Consider the following 24,879-nt stretch of genomic DNA (forward strand, 5'->3'; position numbering starts at 1 on the left):
TTGCAATCCCACTTCTGACACCAATTGTTACGTTTTAACCTTTTCAAAACGCTGGTTTATTGCCTTTAAATAAACCGGATACTTTTGATTGCAAATAAAAGCCGCTTAATAGTTTGAAAATTGTAACAACTCTTTATTTATTTAAAATGTTCAACAACCACAGAATTAAATAGCCACTCAATATTTTTTTATACAGGTTTATAAATTCTCAGAATTACAGACACAATTTATAATGTACACGAATTTACTTGAAAAACACAACACACTTTAAGGCACTCAGATGATGTTTATTCGAAAAGCGTCTCTGATAAACTCACTCACGACTGCAACCTCTGCCACTATTTATAACACTGCATTACCATCTAGAAAGCTCTTTAACTGTCAAAGTTCGAATATTCTAGATCATACGCCATCTGTGGTGTACTTTCTACAATGTTCTTTAACTGAATATTCGAATACAGCATTGCCAACTTACGATCAAATAAACTGAAAGCTTTTATTTAACAATGCCCACAGATATGTTACAGTCTGCCATTACAGCACTGTTATTTAGTAGCATTATGCTACTTTTAAATCAGCCCTTAAAATCGTTATATTTGAATTCAAGTACAATTTCGTAACAATATTTATTTGCCTAATGGCATGTTCTCATTGTGGGGTTTATTTATATTGTAATCATAAAAAATACTGTTTCGTAAAATACCATAAAATAAAGTTGTTTTTCTTTTTCATTTATTTATTGTATCTTCATTATTTAATGAACTAACAATAAGTGGTACAAATCTTATATCTAATAATTATTATTTAATAAGTCCAGCCAGTACCGGACGAAAAATTTTGTATTCATGGTTGTTTTGGTTAAATCGGCATTCTTCCTTCTAGATTAGGTCTGCTGTGTCCCTCCTTCTTAATCGATTGTGGCCACGGTTAACTAATATGTTGCAGACCAATGGGTTTGGGTGAATTTCAAGCTTTTTCTAAATATTTTTCTGCATTCTTCGTGATCTCAGTTTTTACAAGGTGCACGTTTAGATCTTTGTGTATATTCGCATTTTTTATATACCAGGGGGCAACTGTGATCATTCTTAGAAACTTGTTTTGGCGTCTTTGGATCTTTTCTACATTTGACGCTGATATCGGTTTTATGATCATGTTATAAAGTAGAAGTTTACAATCTAAACTAAGCGTAGAGTTTCTGCCAATAAGCCAATTAATTTGAATTGATTTCAATTTCATTTGAGTCAACTTTGCATCTATAAGACTTTTCCATGTAAGGCGACGATCGAGATGTATTCCGAAGTATTTCACTTCCGATTGTTGAATTATTGTTTGGTTATTGATATGAATAGGGGGGCATGATTCTCTACGCAATGTAAATGTTATGTGTGAACATTTTTGCTCGTTGACTTTAATTTTCCATTGTTTTAACCATTTTTCTAATTTAAATATGTGATTTTGTAAGTAACGCACTGTGGTTCGAAATCAAAATCTAGGTGGACAAAATTATAAAAATCAGTATCTTCAGAATTTGGAAAAACGAAGTTTTTTCGGAAGCTGGCAATCTGCTCTCCTCCAATACAAATGGGTTTTTCAATTGGACATTTCGTTTTCTCGACAGAAGCGCCAGAAGTTCAACAAATTTTGAATCATATATTCGTTAATTTTTATATCTCAATTGTTTTACCATATAGAAATTCATACTTCAAAACATAAATAAACATTGATATAGGCTTTTATTAAGTGTATATCTTATATTTATGGGCCTCTCCATTTTCCTGTTATAGTTCTTTCAACTTGGGTCTCAAATATACTGATTATTTTTTTCTAAGAATGTTATACAGCTTGAAAAAAAAAAGACCGTCGAAGCCCGTCCAATGACTATATACATAATTTAAAGAAACTTCTGGGGAATGTCTTTGTAAAAAAATTGTAGCCGCCAGCACCCGCCGTAATACTTTTTTTGTTAATTTTTACGGAATGGAATTTTTAGAAATATTTCTTTATTTATTATTGAATTTTATATATCTAGACCCTACTGTAACTTGAAATATAGTAAACACAGATCTTTTTAAAAATTTAGTTTCAGGAAAACATGAAAACGTATTTTTTTATTAATGATTTTTATATGTATATCTAGACCCTACTGTAACTTGAAAAAAGTTTATATTGATCTTTAAAACATTTTTTTTGGAATCGGAGATACCAATTCTATATAAAAAGAGCGCCAAATAATTTTGTCCACATAGATTATGCTTTGGAACCACAGTGTAACGAGACGCTTCTTGAGGGTTTTCATGAATGCTTAGAATAGCAGTATCATCAGCAAATGTTGATGTATGAGTCCCAGGATACTGCCTTGGGAGACTCCAGCTTCAATGGGTTGTGCAGCACTTAAAAAGTTTCCCTCTTTAACCTTAAATGTTCGACCAGTTAAATAGCTTTCCAACAGCTTATGTGTGTTTGCGGGTAAATTTTGACTCAATTTGTATATTAATCCAGCATGCCATACCTTATCAAACGCTTGAGAAATGTCGATGAAGAGTGCGGAACAGTATTTATTTTCTTCAAACGCTTTTCTCATCATATTTACAAGTCTATGGGTTTGTTCGATAGTACTGTGTTTTCTTCTAAATCCAAATTGATGATTCGGAATAACAATAGCATTTTCGATCTCTCGAATCTCAAAACGTAGGGGTACGGCTGCTTCAAAATGGGTACAACAGGTTGCAACTCAATTGCTTCGTTTGATGTGTTCGGTGTAAATACTTTTTTTAAATGATTAACAAAAAGATTCCTTTTTCAGTATTATTTCTTGCCCAACCACCACTTGAATATCGCAAGGGGGACTTACATATGACAGGTCTTTTAAGACTTTTTGTTGCTCGCCATAATGAGTAATCCGATTGCGGGGTTGCGTCTAGGCTTTCTAAATATTTATTCAATGATTCCATTTTTCGAAATTCCAAGAGCATTTTAAGTCTTTTTATACAATCTTTAAGCTTCGATTTTAGTTGGGGGATCTGTTCAATTGCCACTCTCTTCGAACTCTTCTTTTTTCATTTAAGAGCCGTTCAACATCAGCAGAATTAATTCTATTATATCTGATTTGTCGGGGGGTTTGGGTAGCAGCCAGTTTGAGATTTTTATGGAAATTGATAAGAGAGTAATCGATATTTTCTGGTGTTCTTAGCGGTATGTTTTCCGAGCAATGAGTACTGAGGTATTTTTTATATTTGAGCCAATTTATTCTTGTGCCTGCCATCGCTAAATTACCAGTCAGGGTAACAATTTCTAGGTGGCTCAATAAAGTAACAAAAGTGGGAGAGTGATCTGAAGATAGTTCCAGCGAGGATTCAATTTGAATCATTTCTCTAGGGATAGTTTTCATCACGCTAAAATCAATAACATCCGGTATTTTTCGTGGGTCAGTAGGCCATTTTAGAAATTATATCGAACAAAACACGACCTTTATGGGTAATCAGTCGTGATCCCCAGAATGTGTGCTTAGCATTATAATCGCCAGCAGCCAGGAAACGAGGGCCTAGTGAATTAAAAATTCTATTATATTGACTTTCTGTAATTGAAAATCTAGGTGGTGAGTATATCGATGAAATCACTAATTTTCGATGAAAATCTTCAAGACAGATTGTAGTAGCTTGAAGATAATCTTCGCAAAAATCACACATTAAGTAGTGTTTGATTCGAGCTTTTATTAAAATTGCCGAGCCTCAGCATGATCTACCTCTGGGATCTTTGGTGTCATATATTACATATCCATTTGTTCGAAATGAACTTCTGGACGTCAAATGAGTATCAGAAACCAGCATTACATCAATTTGTTGGAGTTTGTTTTTGTGTTGGCGTATGCCGTTTGCATTCCAAAAACTTTTTCAATGATTTAAAGCCTTGGTCCACAATGGGTTAAACCGGCAAAATTTCCCAAATTTTGATTATGTTCGTTATATAATTTGCCTGTTAACACTATATCATAGTTAACAGTATTTGGAATATCCGAGATATTTGTTGAAGAAATCGCTGAAAAGTTGCAGGTTTACTAGAAACACTGAAATGTAATTTCTGATATTGAAATAAACTAAGGGGCGTGTTAACCACTTCATCCATTGAAATTTGGAAATATGCGTCAGACAAACATATTGTTACGACATTGTACGTGAATTCAAATATAACGATTTTAAGGGCTGATTTAAAAGTAGCATAATGCTTTCAAATAACAGTGCTGTAATAGCAAACTGTAACATATCTGTGGGCATTATTAAATAAAAGCTTTCAGTTGATTTGATCGTAAGTTGGCAACGCTGTATTCGAATTCGAATATTCAGTTAAAGAACATTGTAGAAATTACACCACAGATGGCGTATGTATTAGTAAGATCTAGAATATTCGAATTTTGACAGTTAAAGAACAATCTAGAGTGCAGATGGCATTGTTATAAATAGTGGCAGAGGTTGCAGTCGTGAGTCAGTTTATCAGAGACGCTTTTCGAATAAGCATCAACTGAGTGCCTTAAAGTGTGTTGTGTTTTTCAAGTAAATTCGTGTACATTATAAATTGTGTCTGTATTTCTGCGAATTTACAAACGTGTATAAAAAAACATTGAGTGACTATTTAATTCTGTTGTTGTACATTTGAATAAATAAAGAGTTGTTAGCATTTTCAAACTACTAAACGGCTTTTATTTGCAATCAAAAGTATCCGGTTTATTTAAAGGAAATAAACCAAACGTTTTAAAAAGGTTAAAACGTAACAATATTTTTGATAATTGACAACCACCTCTAAATTTTAATAATAAATCATTGGAATAGGAAACTGTTTCATGTCTAACTGAGGATTAACTTTTTGTTTGAAATCGGCACAAATTTTAATTTTTTAATTTGCTTTTGAAACAATAACGATTTGAGAAGCCCAATGACTATATGAAATAGATTTCCATATACCTAATTCTTCCAACACTTTAGCTTCTTGCTTTAAAGTTTCTTGAAGTGCAAAAATAATTTTGATGGTGCTTATGCCCATAAAAAGTCCGTAATCATGTCCGTAAAAACGGGAACCATGAATGTTGTACACTAGTCTCCTTGTACCCACTTCCGTACAGCAATCGCGATGGGAGCTTTCAGAAATTGGAAATAAGTTTGCAATATTTCCCAATATTGTTCCAGCGTAAAACGACTTATTTTGGTTAGCGGAGGTATGGTACTGACTGATAAACAATATTTCGAATTGAAAGAATTTTTCAATGTAACATAGGATTTTAAAAGATCCTAGTATTTGGACCACTCTATATTAAGGACATTTTTATAAAATACATAATTGCAATCCTTTAGACAAGATCAACATTTTTGTTCTTGTTTAACCAAATTAAGAATTTTAAACTTCTTCGATCGCATAATAATTTTACTCTTTTATTTCATTATTTATAGAGACCGAGAACTGCTCAAACGCGGATATTATGGTCTAACTCAAGAAATGATTTACCAATGGCTTGGTTCATGGGTGACGCCATACTGGTGGAGTGATGCTCACGTGAATAAGGCTTTAGCTAGTTTCCTAGCAGCCAATATTGTTTTAGAGGTATGGAATTATAATTTAGTACAAGGAAATACACGCTTTTTAATGTGCATTTACTTTAATTTAACATATTATAGATTGACAATGGCATCGAGTTTAATGGGAAATATCCTATGACCGTATTGTATTCACTTTACTACGAATTCAGCAAGAGATACCCCCATTCACGCATAACGGGCATGAAGCAGGAAACTACATCCTATAAAACGGAACTTGTAATTCGAATGCTTAATTATACTCTTGGTGGGTCCACTTTTCAGGCTGGTGTAAGAAAATTTATTGCTGATCGCCATTATGGCACATTCTTTGGTGACGATTTGTGGGACGCCCTATCGAAACAAGCCATACTTGATGAAACTTTGCCAGCACAGTATAGCATTGCCGAAATAGCTGGATCGTGGATCACAAAAGATCGGTTGCCGGTAGTAAATGTTGAACGAGATTACACCAAGAAAACGGCTACAATCAGTCAAAAAGTGTATCTAAGAGAACGGCCACACGACGTCCCTGAACGTGATAAAATGCTATGGTGGATACCTTTGGTCACCATCCAAGAACAAAATTTAAACTTCTCAAACACCAAACCAGAAGTGTGGATCGAAAAGAAGAGGAGCCAGATCCTAAACGATTTGCCAAATCCTGACAAGTTTATTATTATTAACCCAGAAGAAATAGGGCCATTTCCAGTAAACTACGATACAACGAATTGGAATTTACTCTCGACTTTTCTACAGACTGATGATGGTCTAAAATATATTCCTACCTATACAAGGTTAATATAATTATTTAACTTCTTTCGTAATTTCCTCTTTTTTACAGGCCTACCTAAACAAAAGCGTAAGGCGGAATGTTTATTTCCGCTTAGCTTTAACGCTGAAATACCATACCTAAACAACAGCGGCAACGCTACGTTAAATTCTAAATTATATAAGAAATATAAAAGAAAATACCTCCATTTTCTAATAACAAATATATTTTTTTGTTTACATTTGTTGTGTTTTGCAACAAACTTCACTATTAAACGCGCTGTCAAAATTGGATTTTCCAATTGATTAGGTATGCTTGTTATGCTTTTCACATCAATTTATTAAATAACTGTTGGTTTTGAACCTAATGACACTTTAAGTACGCACCAAACTTTTGGGGCGTAGAAACCAGTTTAAAAAGGTTATGTCAAAATCTAATAATATGGTAAGAAATTTATTGTAGATGCAGTTTATGCCAAAGCTTTAACATTTCAAAACATGTGCCACTGAACTGATAGACGGTACACAGTGCCTCTCATAAGTACACGAATTTTGTTTTTTTTAGCATTAACCTAATTATTTTATGATCTAACAGTAGTAAAAAAAATTATTTTCAAATTCTAGGAATACAGTGAACCTACAGTGAAGTCAAATGCCCTTTTTCACGGATTTATTAATATCTCTCAGACCAATCCGCATATTTTAACAAAATGTTAGGGATGTAGGAGGGGGAAGTCAGATAAAATAATTATTAACTGTGCTATATCTATAGAACTACAATAGTTAAACACACTAAATTTGCTGTGGGTAACTCTAAAAAAACACGTTCCATCGAAATCGGAAGGGTATACGAGGGCGAGTCACGTACCCCTTATATAAATGAATTATTAATTCTTCTATATCTATAGAACTATATCAGTGATGCATGGAACACATTGAAGCCAGCAGGCTACCAACTTCAATCTGTCAAAATTAGAATACACACGTTTATATGAAGACGATTCTTTTGACGACAGCACAGATACACGACGATTTGCTTTTGCCGCTGTAACCGAATTAAACTAATTTCTATTTCTGTCAACTACAAAGCAGAAATAGTGTTGCTAATATAATAAAAAATGTAAATCAAATGAGTGCTTAAAAAAAATATATTTTTTTTACTTAATTAAGAGAAGTTTTTGATAACCATATTGATGTAAATTAATAACAGGTACATAATTAATTATAACCATATATATATGTTTACTCAAAATAATTGTTTAAATCTTAATTACTTTGGAATTTTTAACGGTTAGTTTTTATTGAAGTGGCACCACTGAATTATAAATCAGCTGTTTACTTTGTAGCTGTCGTCTTTAAAATAATTCAGTAGCTGACACACGACTACAACGACTTATTAAAATCGGATTATCGGTTTAGAACTTACAAGTTTATTTGCACATTTTTTTATTTTTCATTTCCCCCACTGTGACCCAAAATATCGGTTTTAGGTTCTCGCACAACCACAATATGAGATTTTGTAACCATCCTCGGGTGTAGTTTATTGTTAATCTACTCCATTTGCAAAGATTCATCTTTTTTGTCTTTCTTTCCTTTCGAACAATTCCAAACATTCAAGTTTCTTAAAAGGCTTAATAAAATGTTAGTATATTTAAACAAAAATATAAAATACGAAAGGAAAATTTTCGGGAAGCTCGGATTTGATTTTAGACCCATGGTTTCTTCGGCAAACATCCTTAGAATTCATTGTAGATTACGTTTTTGATAACCGCTTGTTGCATTTTTTTGGCTCCATACAAATTGACTCATTCTAATGCACATGCAATATGAATGAGATGAAAAATATGATTTGTTACGTTTCCCTTTCCTTCAGATAAAAAATATATAATTTTAGCATTTAGAATAAAATCTGATGGATGTCGATTTTACTATCGTTTTTATTGGGAATTATGTTAGCGAAAACGATATCATAATTGCGACACGCAAACGATATCGTATATTATAGTTTATATCATCAATATGATATCATTTCGATATCGTTGGGTTTATTGCTTTTCAAAATAGAAAAATAAGTTTGTACAGTACCTATTTTCCCCAAAACGCAAAAATAGAGAGAAATAAATACGTAACTTCTAAATGGTAAGTCCGATTATAATGAAATTTCACATACACAAAGAGGAAGTCTTGTCGAGTTTATGTTTTGAACTTGGACCTCATGGGCCTACCATAGGTCCTCACCTCGGGTATGTTTTTTTTTTTTTTTTCTTGGACCAGCACTCAGGGGATGACCCCTACTCATGCAAAGAATTGTGTTGGAACTAGGAAAGTAGGTTATGGGAGGGAGGATAGAGGGAGTAGTGTTTGTGGACATTTAATTTGAATTTTCCTATATTGAAAGTGACAGGAAAGACTTCAGGGGGAAGCTTATTCCATATACGGACAGTACGGCTAAAGAACGAATTTTCGCTGTAATGTGTTGTGCGATCTATTGTCAAGTCGACAACGAATTGATGTGCCCTAGCCAAAGAGCGTGTGTTGCATAAAAAACTACGGGTTTCGGGAACATTTCCCTAATTTTAGCAGAGCACATACCATTGTAGTATCGGTAGAACAGTGAAACACAACCCACATTGCGACGATGTTCCAGTGAGTCAATAGAGCTGGATACCCTACTGTCACCGATAAGCATCTTCGCCCTCTCCTCTACGCGGTCGAGTAACTCCAAAATAGACTTTGAAGCACCGGCTCACACATGAGAGTTTTATTCCATTTTAGGTCGGATATAAGTGGTGTAAATAGTAAGGAGATCAGATGGAGTGAAGTATTTCTTCCACCGTTTTAGAAAACCAAGTGTTTTGTCCAGCGGACATCGCACTGAATACTCATACCTAGAACATCAAGAGCTTCTGATTCCTTAATATTTACACCACCCATGAAAACAGATGGAGCAACATGATCTGTTGTGCGTTTGTGAGTTAACATACAACATTGAGTCTTGCGTGCATTGAAATCGACTCTATTCGCACAACCCCATTCAGAGATTGTCACAAGATCTTGGTTGAGCATATCATTCATATTTTGCCTCATTGCCCCAATCTCCGACAGGCTTGGTCTATAATTGAATGCATATTAATGGCAAATGTTGCTGTTATCTGCAAAAGAGTAGATAAGGTTGGAAGTTTGACGTAGAAGGTCGTTTATAAAGATAAGAAATAGAGTAGGAGAAAGGACGGAGCCTTGCGGTACCCCTGAATTGATCTTGAACTCGTTTGATGAAATTCCGTCTATAACAACTCGTATAGTGCGATCTCTGAGAAAGCTCAATATAAATCGAGAGAAGTTATTACCGACACCAAAAGCAATAAGTTTTGCTAAAAGCGCACCATGCAATACTCTATCAAACGCTTTAGAAATATCTAGAGCCACCACTTTACTATCGCCAAAACGGTGTATGGAACGAAGGCTAGCAAGTCTCCCGATCGCTGAGTAAATTGGTGGACTCTAAATATTTCACAAGATGGTAGTTAACCATGCACTCCATAACTTTGGACAGTGCAGAACATATTGCTATTGGGCGATATCAGGGTTGTTAGCCTCTCCCTTTTTAGGAATTGGCGTTACATTAGCAACCTTCCAACATGCTGGAAATTTGCCGGCACGGTATTAAGTGCTGAAAAGGTTAGCTAATGAACGAGCTAACGTCGAATAACACCAGTACTGGTATACCATTACATTACATGTAATTGGTAATTGAAAAATACCAATTACTAGCAATTAGTAATTGAAACATGCCAATTACAAATCCAATTACAATTACAAGTAATTGGTAATTGGTAAAAGCCATTGGTAAGTGGTAATGTAATTGCAAGTAATTGATAAAATAGTAATTCTAATTACATAAAAGGTAATTACATTTAATTTTTTTTTCTAAATTTCTAAACAATATTAAATAATAACACTCTGCTACAAAATAACACTTTTTATCTGAACTTGAAAATCGGCCTAATGGGGGTTGTAGGACTAGGTAAGGACATACTAAAACCCTTTTAAAAGATTTTGAAACAACCTCAAAACTTTGAGTTATTTTGAAAAAACAGTTTTAGGTTTGATCCTAGTACTTTAGTACCTAGAGGCAAAAAATTAAGCTTTCATAAAATGTATATTTTTTTCAATGTAACAATACAATTTTTATTTCAAATGTTACAAATATAAATTAAAGTTTTTTCTAATTTTGTTCATAACAATTATTGACTTGTTTTAATAGATTACATTTCATATCGCTACCTTAATATAGAAAGGCCCTAACTAACATTTTCATTAATGTACAGGAGAAGAAAACAACTTAATAAAACTTAAATTTCTGTAGTTATGATTTTTTTTTAACACAACATTTTATGAAGGTCTTCATCCAATTTAATGTTGTCACATTTTATTTTATTAATGGTGTATTACGGGATTATCTATCGAAGTATGCAAAAAACTAAATTTTGGAAAAAAACGAGTTAGGGCGTTTCTATATTAAGGTAACGAATTATTAATTCAAACATTTTTCTGAAAATAAATTGGGAATAAGAAATTGTAGGTTATTTTATAAAATGTAGTACAAAAATATTTAAATAAATATTTTAATTTTTAAAAAATATATACAGTGAGTGTCACTCAAAATCGTACAATATATTTTTTTTTAAATATTATGAAATTATAAAGGCAATAATTGGTGATTATATAAAAAATTAAAAGTCATTTTATTAATTGGAACAAAAAATATGTATTTCAACAAAAAAGTTAACAAAACCTCAACTCGTTAAAAAAATATTGATGAAAATTAAAGAACATCACAAAATTCATATTTCACTTAAATTCGTACAATTATATTAAATTATAATTAAAACTTTAAAAATTAAAAAAATTTTAATATTAAATAATCCTAATACTTTGTAGGGTATCATTTGCTATTTTTTAGTGCCTTTACGATTTTAAATGAAGCGTTGATATTCTGGGCACTGACAGTCTTACCCAATTTTTTTATTTGTGGATAAGGGCAATTAAAATTATACCCAATTTTCTGATAGGTAATAGCACACACAATATAAAAATAGCATTTTAAAATATTTCCAAAACATCAACTTTATAAAACTAATGAATAAAATTTGACTACGATGGTGTACGATTTTAAGTGACATTCACTGTATGTATTTCACATTAAATATACATATATAGTTTTTTTAAATATACTTTTATATTGAATTTCTGTTTTTGTTTTAAAGAATAAAATAACAAATATTTTTTATAACTTCCATGTTTTAATGAAATAAGATTTTTAATTTATTAATACATTTATCAATATTATTCGATACAAAAGCTATTAGAATACCTACTGATTATACAAAATAATTAATTGAATGATGATCTTATTTTATTTGCAATATCATTAGTTATATTGTAAGTGTAACAACATGCATTTTCGAATTTTAATCCTTCTCCAATTTGTATTATTGAACTTAACAATTCTGGTTTAATTCGATTATGAATTTTATTTTTAATTAAAGCCATTAAACTAAAAAGTCTTTCAACTTCGGCATTAGAAAATTGTGAAATTAGTAATGACAATAGAAAAATAGACAATTCTTTAAGTACATTTTCACCGACAGAATTTTTAAAATTATATACTTGAATCCAAAAAATCATTGTATCAGATTTTTCATCCCAATCTTTTTTTGAGATATAAGAACACTGATTTTGAATAATATTTATATTAGTAAAACTATACTTGAACTCTTCTAAAATGTTTGTTATTGGGCTCTTTACATGATTTAGGGTATTTTGTATAGAAAACATGGAAATATTTTTTAATATTTTAAGGCAAAAGATTTCTTAGTTAATTAACAAGTTCTTTTAAAAATAAAAGGCATTTAGCATAATTTTTAAAAATTTCAATGCATTTGCAAGAAACAAAATGCTAAATCTAGCACTAAAAGTGCTAAAATGGCAACACTGCAAATTGAAGTAAAAAATATATTTTTTACGTTAAAATAGCAAATTTTTGTGTTTTAAAAAACTAAAGGTATGTACACTAGAGTTGGGTTTATTAGCTCAGTAAGGTGACCGCTCTTTTCAGCTCACTGAAATGAACTATTTCGCTCTTTTAGCTCAGTATGTTGTATAATGACCATTTAATTTTGAGAATTGCTTGTAGTGAAATAAATCAATTATTACTGTTGTTAGTTGTAAAAACAAACAGTCTTTTGACAATTAGAGATTTATGCGTAAAAATTTATTTAAACTTTTATTTTTGCGGAAAAAGGTTAATTTTTTATTATTTCTAATTTGCGATGCTAACCAAATGTTTAGACAATATTTGTTAAGCAGAACATTCACTAACTATATGGACTAAATTATTACTAATTCTAATTGGAAAATGTATAACACGTAATAAAATTACCAAAAATCTCAAGATATTGTTACGTTTTAACCTTTTCAAAACGTTGGTTTATTTCCTTTAAATGAACCGGATACTTTTGATTGCAAATAAAAGCCGTTTAGTAGTTTGAAAATTGTAACAACTCTTTATTTATTTGAAATGTACAACAACCACAAAATTAAATAGTTACTCAATGTTTTTTATACACGTTTATAAATTCGCAGAAATACAGGCACACTTTATAATGTACACGAATTCACTTGAAAAACACAGCACTCAGTTGATGTTTGTTCGAAAAGCGTCTCTGATAAACTCACTAACGACTGCAACCTCTGCCACTATTTATAACACTGCCATCTGCACTCTAGATTTCTCTTTAACTGTCTAGAGGTTTCTAATACATACGCCATCTGTGGTGTATTTTCTACAACGTTCTTTAACTGAATATTCGAATATACGGTCGCAGCAAACAGCGTTGCCAACTAACGATCAATGGTCAACTGAATGCTTTTGTTCAATGTTAATAATGCCCACAGATATGTTACAGTTTGCTATTACATCACTGTTATTTGAAAGCATTCTGCTACTTTTAAATCATCCGTTAAAATTGTTATATTTGAATTCAAGTACAATTTCGTAACAATATTAACTGGAATTTGAAAAAGGAAAAATATTTTGATGATCTGATAATTGTGATCCAAAATAAAAATGTAACAATAACTAAACCAAAATGAACATTGTCGCAATTTTTTGGGGTTTTCCCATTTACATAATGTTAGTTATCAATTGGCAAAATATGTATATATTTTTTACCTGATTTTTACAACTTATATGGATATGTAAATATGATCAAAATTTCTACTAAAAATACGAAAGAAAAATAGTTTTATGATACAATTTGTATAAAGGTATTTTCAACATTAACTTAACCCTCCGTTAGTAGCAATCATTTTCAATCGAGACTAGTCGCAATGTATCAAATTGTTATCAATAAAAGAAAGGCGCGTTTGAAAATAATCTCTTCAATTTTTATTTCGAAAAAATAGAAACAATATTAAATTCAAAGGCCCATAATCATAGTCAAACACTAAAGTCGGTTCTTTTTAAAAACAACTTTAAAATAAAAACCTGCTTTTTATTAATTTGCAACCATAGTCAAAATTAAAGTATGTTTTAAATTGAACCGACTTTAACTGGGTGCCACCGCAAATGTAGAAAATGTTTTCATACAATATACAACAAAAAACAGACAAGTGGCAACAAGTGGCTGAACAGCCGACATACAAAATTAAAAAAAACAAAAAAGGTAAACAAATAAAAGTAACCGGGACAACTAAAGAAAAAAAGTTATTTGTTGTGGAAAAATGGTTTTCCAAGATTAATATCATAATTAGGATATTTTGGTACTAATTTTATTGATAACTGTTCAATAATTGCAAAATCTCTACCAATATCTTGTAACTTAAACATTTTTTACTTTTTGACGAACTTTTTTGCTTGGTGAAGAACAGCTGATACTGTTGTTAAACGAGTTAATAACAGCTTCAGCTAGTTTTATATTTAAAGTCGACTTCAACGTCAGAAGTATACTTTAACTTGTCTATGATAGACCTAAAGTCCACTCTTAAGTAAAGTCGAGTTTAATTCTCTTAAAGTATTTTTTATTTTTGACTATGATTATGGGCCAAAGTATTTAGAACAGAGATGGGGTAGTGCACTAAATTTGCAGTTTTCACTAAAAGTTAGTGATAGTGCAAAATTGTTCACTATCACTAATAGCTATTTCGTGGTCAGTTGAAAAATAACAGCCTCACTAAGCAATAGTGGTAGTGGTACAAGAAAGTTTTTCACTAAAATTAATTTAGTGATAGTGAAAAACCTTTTTTTACAGCTTAGTGCAAATTTGTTTTTCTCCACTAACAGGATAGTGGAAAAATATAATCATTCACTAATGTTAATGGGACTCAAATACATTAAATTATACTTTTTTGAATTATTTTATACTTTTTTTATTTTTATTATTTACTAAATTAATTAATACTAATATTAAAGTAGTAACATTAGGTTATATACGTTGTTAGATTATACTAATACAAATTCAATTGCTAAGATTTTAATTCCAGAAATTTACTTTATTTAAAAATTTAAAGTTTTTATTTTATTTTTTTTTTATACAATAAAAAATAATAAAATAAAATTATGTTGACTATATTTTCAATTTGTTTGGAATATTTCTATAAACACCATTTTTTGAGATTTTAGTGCATATAATATAATTAAAGCATCCATGTAGTGACTGTTAAAATTTGCACTATTTTATTGTAGTGCAAAATTTTCACTACGACTAACCTTTAACTTATGACGTGAACATTTTTGACATAGTCACAGATGTGGTGTAAATTTTACACCTTATAATTTTTGCAAAAAATTTCACTTTAAAAAATATTTTTTCGTTAATATTTGCTTTTTAACAATAAGATACAACAATTTTAATTTAAAAAAATTAAAAAAAGAAAGCAAAATGTTATTTGAAACAAAAAAGCAGGCACTTTATTTCGCAAGCCTTTTTGATAAAACTTTAAAAAAATGAAGAGAGGGTGTAAAATTTACCACCACCTCATAAGTTAAAGCCTAATATTTAGTGGTAGTGGAAAAATATTCACTACCACTAATTTTTCATCACTATAGTGGTAGTTAAAATATGTTTCACTACCACTAATTTTTGTGGTGGTAGTTAAAATATTTTTCACTACCACTATAGTGATGAAAAATAGTGGAAAATAAAAATGTTGTCACTATCGTGGGATTTAGTGGAAACCTTAGTGCACTAAATATTTAATGCACTACCTCCAACTCTGATTAGAATCGCACATTTTTCTGTAAAATGGCATTGATTTGTTAAGGCATATTTTTGCATATTTTATTGATAATGCATATTTAGTTATATTTAAGATCAAAATGCATATTTATGTGCATATTATCCAAGTTTTTAATAAAAACTTAATTTTTTGTCGTCAATGGGCAACATATTTGTCGAATTTGTTATAGAAATATCACTAAATGTTGTCGACTAACTTCTTCATCTATGAGCAATTGAAAATTATCATTTTAAGAGATTTCGTTATTAAACGATTTTGTAACTTCACATAGATACAAAGTTTTACCGCTTCTGACAGTCATTTCCCAGCAGTTCTATGAGACTAGTGATTTAACCTATCATTTAGGATGACGACTAGTTACATAACTAGCTACGGGACTAGTTATTTTAACACGTGAATGTCCCAATTTATCCTTTGCATTATTTAGAGACGAATGTAATACTTAGAGGCACTTAAGTGACAATTGTCTTTACGCTAGATTACATGGGATGCATAAAGTAACTAATTGACTTCTCTCTGCTATACAAATAGCACATACGTGTCAAATGACCGAAAATATATAAATTGGAGTCAGCCAAGTCATCAAACATTAGTCTATAAGGGATATGTTTACTACTTTCTTAACTGTTGGGTTATTACTTTACAGCTCGATCAAAATATTGATGATTTTAAAAGACACATTCACTAATTTTTGTTGGGGTTTGGAAAGAAAACTGATTACTCTTTAAAATGTCGTGCATTCTTTGATACATTTTTAAGTTATAATTATTGTTTTTGTTTTGAATATCTAAAAAAAACTAAATTTATCAACTTTTTTGATTTCATTACTTTTCATTGCTTATTTTGATATGAAGGCTTATAAAAATGTATTCCAATGTATAAAGAAAATTTAGTTCTTAACGAAATATTTCAAATCGGATGAAAATTGTAAAAGTTATTCAACTCTTCTAACACATTAACTACTCAATTTTATGTATATCAAACAAAACAGTAAAATTTTGTGAAAATTAGCGAATTTACTTGTGAATAAATTCGAAAATAATCAATCGATTTTTATGACCGATATCTCATTTTGTTGCTATTATATGCGGCTTTGCGACAAAGTAATAAACCTGAACAAGTTCTGCCGTTTTCGATTTTCATTAAAATTCAAAAAGACGTAACCCCTAAATAAAATATATTTTAATTCTTTTATTTATTTCAAAAACTCTTTTTACTTACGACAATTCAAAACAAATGTTTAGTTTTATTTTCTTTGACGTTGTTTGATCTTACAAATCACATGTAAGAGCAAACATTTGTGGACCGATTTTTCTGATTTTAAATAGGAAACTTCAAGAAAGTCTGTCCGACAGAATTACTGAAGATTTGGATCCCGAAGATATCTGGGGTCTTCAGAAAATTGATTTCAACAGACAGACGGACATGGCTTAGTCGACTCCGCTATCTATAAGGATCAAGAATATATACACTTTAAAGGGTCGGAAAATTATATTGTAGAAATTACAAACGGAATGACAAACTTATATATGCCCTTCTCACGAAGGTGAAGGGTATACAAATGTTATTGTTAATATTTTGGTATAATTGATGGAGAACATAAATTCGTAAATTGGTTTAAATATATTAACTGTGAAATAAATTTTCAAATTGTACCAAATGAGTCATTGGTGTACCATTGTACTTTTTAAGGTCAAATTGTACCAAAAAAAGTACAATTTTGCCATCCCTGGTATGTATACCAGTGGTGGCCAACGAGAGAGCGCTTAAAATGCATATGAACTTCATATTATGAAGTAGTGAAAAAATAAAAGAGTACACAAATGGAAATGCATGTGCTAAGGCGAATTCAAGGCGAATCTATAGAAGGTGACGACAGAACTACAACAAATACAACATGTACAAAAATAACAGGTACTTTGTTTTTGTAAAAAGGTAAGTGAACTGTCAAAGTTGCCTGTGGTTGTTTTTGCTTTTGGGTTTGTTGTATTTTTCGCCACAACAAACACAAGTGAATTGACAGTTCACTTGTCTAAACAACTGAATAAAAAAAATAAACAGCTGTTCTTCTGTCGTCACCTTCTATAGATTCGCCTTGGGCGAATTCATATAAGGTGTCCTCATTAGCCCAGCTGATCATCAGCTGTTTTATCCGAACTGTCAAAATTTATGTTTGTGTTGGTGCGCGCCATATATATGTGTGTGTTTGGATTTGTGTGTTTTTAATGCGTCCACTATTTTCTGTTTTTATATATTCAATTTCTTCTGTCTCTCCACACGTTTGAACTCATCATCGAATATTTTAACATCCTCCACATGAAATGAAGCAAAAAAATATATATTACACTTATTTCAGGGCACACTTAGAAAGGTGACTGCGATGAAACAGCTGATTATTTTTTTTACTCAGTTTGAATTGTCAATTCACTTGTGGTTGTTGTGGCGAAAAATACAACAAACCCAAAAGCAAAAATAACAACAGGCAACTTTGACAGTTCACCTACTTTTTAACAAAAACAAAGTACCTGTTGTTTTTGTATTGTTGTAGTGATGCAGTCACCTTTCTTAGTGTGCCCTGACTTATTTTTTGCTAAATTCCACTTCAATATTGAATTCGCCTTACTTGTGTTTTTTGACAGATTGGATAAAAAACAAAAACAAAATGTATGTGGTTTTTGTATTGTTGTACTTGCTGTAGGGATGAAGACACCTTATATGAATACGCCTTGGCATGTGCCAAGACGAATTTTTATACAAGGTGGTGTCGGTGGCGAATTCAGGAAAATACGAGCGAATTCATTAATTTTTTATATATGGAGTTTGAAATTCAAAACCACTCTCCCATTGTTTCGAATGTCAAACTCCATATATAAAAAATGCATGAATTCGCTCGTATTTGCCTGAATTCGCCACCGACACCACCTTGTATATAAATTCGCCTAGGCATGTGCTTTGCACCAAGGCGAATCTATAGAAGGTGACGACAGAAGAACAGCTGATTGTTTTTTATATTCAGTTGCAAGGCGAATCTATAGAAGGTGACGACAGAAGAACAGCTGTTTATTTTTTTTATTCAGTTGTTTAGACAAGTAAACTGTCAATTCACTTGTGTTTGTTGTGGCGAAAAATACAACAAACCCAAAAGCAAAAACAACCACAGGCAACTTTGACAGTTCACTTACCTTTTTACAAAAACAAAGTACCTGTTGTTTTTGTACATGTTGTATTTGTTGTAGTTCTGTCGTCACCTTCTATAGATTCGCCTTGGTGACGTAGAATGAAATGAAGAGTGTTGCTACAGTTTGTAAGTACATATATTTCATAAAATAATAATGAAAAAGAGAAATACATAATTGTTATTTTTAAAATAATAATTGCAATTGAAAACAGAAATCTTATGCACTTTTTTACTATACTGATACATCAACAGAACATTTGTCAGGTGTCATGAGCGACCTATCATGTTTTTTGGAATGACAGTTTTACGTTATTTTTTATTTTGTAAAACAATAAAAACTTATTCCTTAAATTCAGAAATTCTATTTATATATGTATAGTATTGTTAGATCATAAAATAATTAACCCTCCGTTACTCACAACTGATCTAGTTGATCCAGGCAAAAGATTTTTATACCCTTCACCTTCGTGAGAAGGGTATATATAAGTTTGTCATTCCATTTTTAATTTCTACATTCTACATTTTTCATTTCCGACCCTATAAAGTATATATATTCTGGATCCTTAGGGCACTGCTACACGTTCAATATATATTGACAGCGATCCAGTATCGCGATATTTATTGAACGTGTAGCATACGGTATTGATGGATCACGATCCAAATCGCAGAATAACCTCATTTTGCGTGATCCATTTCAATGGATCGCGATCCAAATATCACAATATATATTGAACGTGTAGCAGTGCCCTTATAGATAGCGGAGTCGATTATGCCATGTCCGTCTGTCTGTTGAAATCAATTTTCTGAAGACCTCAGATATCTTCGGGATCCAAATCTTCAATAATTCTGTCAGACATGCTTTCGAGAAGTTTGCTATTTAAAATCAGCAAAATCGGTCCATAAATAACGGAGATATGAGCAAAAAACCGGGACAACCTCGATTTTTGACCTATTTTTGATCTATATCTGGATTACTAAGTCATTAATATATACAATATGGATATTCTAATGATAGATATTTCAAAGTCCATTCCAACGATGTAGATAAGGCTATAATAAGTTGGACCTACAATGGGTCAAAATCGGGAAAAATATTTTTTAACCCGAATTTTTTTTTCATCAAAAAATTTTTTTGTCATACATTTTTTTCCAAAAAAAAAAAATTAAAAATTTTTTTTTTTTATAAAATTTGGAAAAAAAAATTTTAAAAACAATTTCAAAAAAAAAAAATTTTAAAAACAATTAAAAAAAAAATTTAATTATGTTTACCTAAAAATATTTAAAAAATTTATTTTAAAGTATAATTTGGTGAAGGGTATTTAAGATTCGGCACAGCCGAATATAGCTCTCTTACTTGTTTTATTGTAAATTTTTTTAAACACCCTAAGTTTTAAGCTATTTTTTGATAAAAATATATAAATTTATACAGCAATTTTATTTTTATTATTCTTCTAAATCAGAGTTGGGGGTAGTGCATTAAATATTTAGTGCACTAAGGTTTTTAATATTAGTATTAATTAATTTAATAAATAATAAAAATAAAAAAAGTATAAAACAATTCAATATAATGATATGTATTTGAGTTCCATTAACATTAGTGAATGATTATATTTTTCCACTATCCTGTTAGTGGAGAAAAAAAATTTGCACTAAGCTTTAAAAAAATGGCTTTCACTATCACTAAATTAATTTTAGTGAAAAACTTTCTTGTACCACTACCACTATTGCTTAGTGAGGCTCACCACTAAATAGCTATTAGTGATAGTGAAAAATTTTGCACTATCACTAACTTTTAGTGAAAACTGCTAATTTAGTGCACTACCCCCTTTCTCTGATTATAATAGATAATTAGTCTACCTTTTATTTGGACATTCGAAAAAAACATGCATTTACATATTAATCCGCCCCCTAGTAATAACATATTTGGTTTCTGTTAAATTTTTTTATGTTTTGTATATTGTGTAATGTACGAGTTATTTAATAATTATTTTGTTGGTAATAAATACTTTAAAAGTAATCATTACTCATTTTTTATCAATTACTTTATATTTCAATTAATTTTTACCCATTACATGTAATTTGTAATTGGCAATAACCAACTACCAATTATATGTAATTGATAATTGACATTCACCAATTACAAATTACATTTAATTGGTAATTGGCATTTACCAATTACAAATTACTTATAATTGGTTATTGCCAATAACAAATATATGTATATATTTTTATTTCAGAGCCAAACTATTACATGATGCATGGAATTTAGCATACGCAGGAGATTTAAGCTTCGCAACAGCTTTAAATATGACACTTTTCATGAAGTTTGAACGTAATCACATTGTTTGGAATCCGGTATTTACGTTTATAGATCATATTGGAAGACACATTGACATGTCTGATGTTCATAAAAAATTTGAGGTATGTAAATTTTTGTCGTTTTGTGACTAAGACGTAATTGAGTGTTTATCCCCACCATAGTGGGGAGGGTATAATGCGTTTGTATAGATGTTTGTAAAATATACCGATCGACTTAGAATCACTTTCTGAGTAGATTAAACGATGTCCGTCCGTCCGACCGTCTGGCTGGTTGGCTGTCCATGTAAACCTTGCGCGTAAAGTACAGGTGAAGATATTTCGATCAAATTTGGTGCATATAATTGTTCCGGCCCAAGGACGAAGCCTATTAAAACTGGCTGAAATCGGTCCACTATTTCACCTAGTCCCCATACAAAAGTCCTTCCCAAATTGGACTTTATCGGTCATAAATGTTTAATTTATTTATGTATCTACACAAATTTCACTCCAAATAAGTTTCATACATACGAAATTCGTGTCACCAAATTTAGCTGCGATCGGTCCAAAATTAGTCATAGCTCCCATATAAACCCGCTTCCGAAAATCACTTTAACGTGTATAAATTTCCTAAAAAGGTTGGTATACACATAAAATTCAACATAAATAATTTCCATATAGACATAAATCACGACATAATTTCATGGTGATCGGTCCATAATTGGTCATAGCTCCCATATACGGCCAACTTCCGAAAATCACCCACTAATATAAATTTTTGACATTTTGAAAGAATGTTTTTACTCATTTACTTTGTGTAGAGTATTATATATTATGGGCTTGACCGACCATACTTTATGTCACTATACGTTTGTTTGGGTTTATGTCTATGATAACTGTTTATAATAATGATAACTGTATTACGTAAAATAAATTATAATGGTTCCTAATTTCTCAAACTTTTTTTATTCCCGGGAAATATTATAAAAATCTGTACAATCCCGGTAATTCCCGGGATTCGCTCAAAATTCAATAATGTTTATGTGTTTATTAAAAGATTTAATAGTTCCGACTTACTTTTACATAACTGAAAAATATCAGTTTCGGAAGACATTTTTCAAATCATTATTTTCTTTAAATATGATTAACCTTAGAAGTATTAATGTTATGAATCTTAATACTTAATTCCTTTAAGAACTTAATAGTTTATTTTTCCTGTTTTAAAAAAATATTTTTCTATTTTGTCACACGTAGTAAATTCTTTTGCTTGTGTAATCGAATTGATTGCTAATAAAATAATTTATTCTAAATGACGAAATTGGCTGAAATGTTTTACTTTGGGGTGATGTTTTACTTTGGGGTGATAAAAATTCGATTATTAACATTGTAATTTTTCTGTATCAACTAATTTTATATTGCTAGTCCCAAACAAAATTATAGATATAATCGAATCATTCGATTGGCAAAAAATAACAACGAATCCGTTTTATCTGTGCAGAAATAATACTGCAACTTTAAGAGGAAAACTTATAAAGAATTACCCGACAAAAATTTATCGTAAATTTCTAAAAAAAAAATTTACCGGGAAAATGTTCCCGAATAGGAACCATATTCAGTATGTCGATATAAGGCGGTTAAAATGTCTACACACCCACTTAATACTACATTGCAGTCTTCAATATGGCATTAAACAAAAATGCAATGAATTATTCTGCAAAGTGTTATTATTTGAAATACGGTGAATTATTCCATGAAATCACCGCTTTTTAAACATTTGTAAAGTGTTTTTAGGAATAAGTAAATGAGCAGTTATGGATAGGTTATAAGGATGACACATGTTCAAATAAGAACAAGCGACCTCAGAATCAGTAAGGCTCATTACGATTTATATTCGAATCCCCAAAAATCCCCTGAAAAAAATTTTACGATTTATATTCGAAATAAATATTAAAAAATATTATTACATTAATTTAAAGGATTAATGTATCAAACAATATAAATATAAACAATTTATGCCGTGTTTTAGTATTCAACACATACTTTTTAAAATAATGAAAAAGATTCAACTTTTAAATTATGTTTTCATTTTTAAAGTTTGACAAATTGTAATAAATAGTCTCAAGTGTAAACTTTCTAAATGTACTCCACAAAAATAAAACCAAATGGAATACATATCTGATGTAATGAGACTTGAATCATTTCTTATTAAGAAATTCCTAAAATGGATAGTCGTCCGACAAATCTAATTACTTGTGATAAACATATAATGTAAACCTTGCTTAAGTATATATCGGAGTTTATTTATCTAATAACACACATTTTTGAGATCAGTATTATATCTTTAAGTTTTATAATTTATTAGTTAAATAAAAACTTAAAAACTTTTAAGTTAAATAAAACTTAAACCGTTCAATATAAAATTCTCAAAATACGTTAATTAAAATATTGGTATTCCGGAAATCCCCCCATTCAATATTTTATAATTGCTTCCGATACCTTTTAGGATGAAGTGGTCCACTTACGCCTTAATTGCTTGGGTGGATTTGCCTCCCGTGGTACAAAATTGACATTATTGTGTCAGATCTGTGTTTATCGTGTCAAATGATATGTTTACTTTGCCACAATTGCAAATGGCTTGCCACACAAGAAACTTCTTGGGGAATTTTATTTGTTTTTTTGTCCGGTATTGTTCTTGAACATTACCTCGTCCACCAGGTTTCCTTTCAACGTTGAAATCTTCCTTATATGGGTTAATGGCTTTTGAAACAGTGTGACGATGAACCTTCAGATCTTTTGCTAATTTTTTGAAAGTCCATATTGGGTTTTTATACACTACCACCATAGTGGGGAGGGTATAATGCGTTTGTGGAGATGTTTGTAACACCAAAAAATATTGGTCTAACACCCACCATGTGATCCTAACATTTTAGGTATAAAATGTGTTCAGCAAATTTATGTAAAATGTTACGGAAAATGTTTTTGTAGAATATGTTAACCCTCTAAATCCTCAAGGCATAGGTCTTTTTTGTCCTTCTTTTAAAAAAGTGCAAAAAACTCCATTAAACAGGTATTCAAGGGGTTAAAATGTTCCGCAAAAATATTATCCGTGAAATTTTACTATAAGTCCCAGAATACACCAAAACGGAAAGTTCAACCTGAAAGTCAGAAATAAGACACAACAAAAGAGACAAGAAAAGAAGCTTAATTTCGCATTTATTATGAATTTTATTTTAGTATCCCAAAAATTTAGCATGAAAAAAAAATAGTTCAAATTTAACTACTAACTAATTTGGATAGAAGTATTCATTAATTACATTTTATTTAGCTCTAGGAAATTCCACTTCATTACCATACAATGTCCAGCATATTTTTCGATGATTTGCTTTATTTGTTTTATTTTCATTCCATAAGAAATGCACAAAGTACCAACATGTACTCATTTGTGCTCCCCACTGTATATGACTTTTCCATGTAAGGCGACGATCGAGATGTATTCCGAGGTATTTGGGGGATCTGAGAAATTGTCACTCTCTTCGAACTCTTCTTTTATCATTTAAGAGCCGTTCGACATCTGCAGAAATAATTATATTATATCTGATTTGTCGGGGGTTTTGGTTGCATGTTGAGCAGCCAGTTTGAGATTTTTATCGAAATTGATAAGAGAGTGATCGATGTTTTCTGGTGTTCTTAGCGGTATGTTTTCCGAGCAATGTGTACTGAGATATTCTTTATATTTGAGCCAATTAATTATTGTGCCTGTCATCGCTAAATTAC

The 24,879-nt window shown here is 30.8% G+C and overlaps 1 protein-coding gene across 1 annotated transcript in view; it reads left to right on the forward strand.

Moving 5' to 3' along the window:
• Positions 1–24,879, forward strand: part of LOC135963152 (aminopeptidase N) — a 153,779-nt gene that overhangs the window by 90,170 nt on the left and 38,730 nt on the right. The window contains exons 7-9 of the mRNA XM_065514926.1: positions 5,439–5,589; positions 5,664–6,358; positions 21,048–21,231. Coding sequence (XP_065370998.1) covers positions 5,439–5,589; positions 5,664–6,358; positions 21,048–21,231 — 1,030 coding nt within the window. The remainder of the gene's footprint in view (positions 1–5,438; positions 5,590–5,663; positions 6,359–21,047; positions 21,232–24,879) is intronic.

This window comes from Calliphora vicina, chromosome 1, assembly GCF_958450345.1.
Source record: "Calliphora vicina chromosome 1, idCalVici1.1, whole genome shotgun sequence".
Lineage (NCBI taxonomy): Eukaryota > Metazoa > Arthropoda > Insecta > Diptera > Calliphoridae > Calliphora > Calliphora vicina.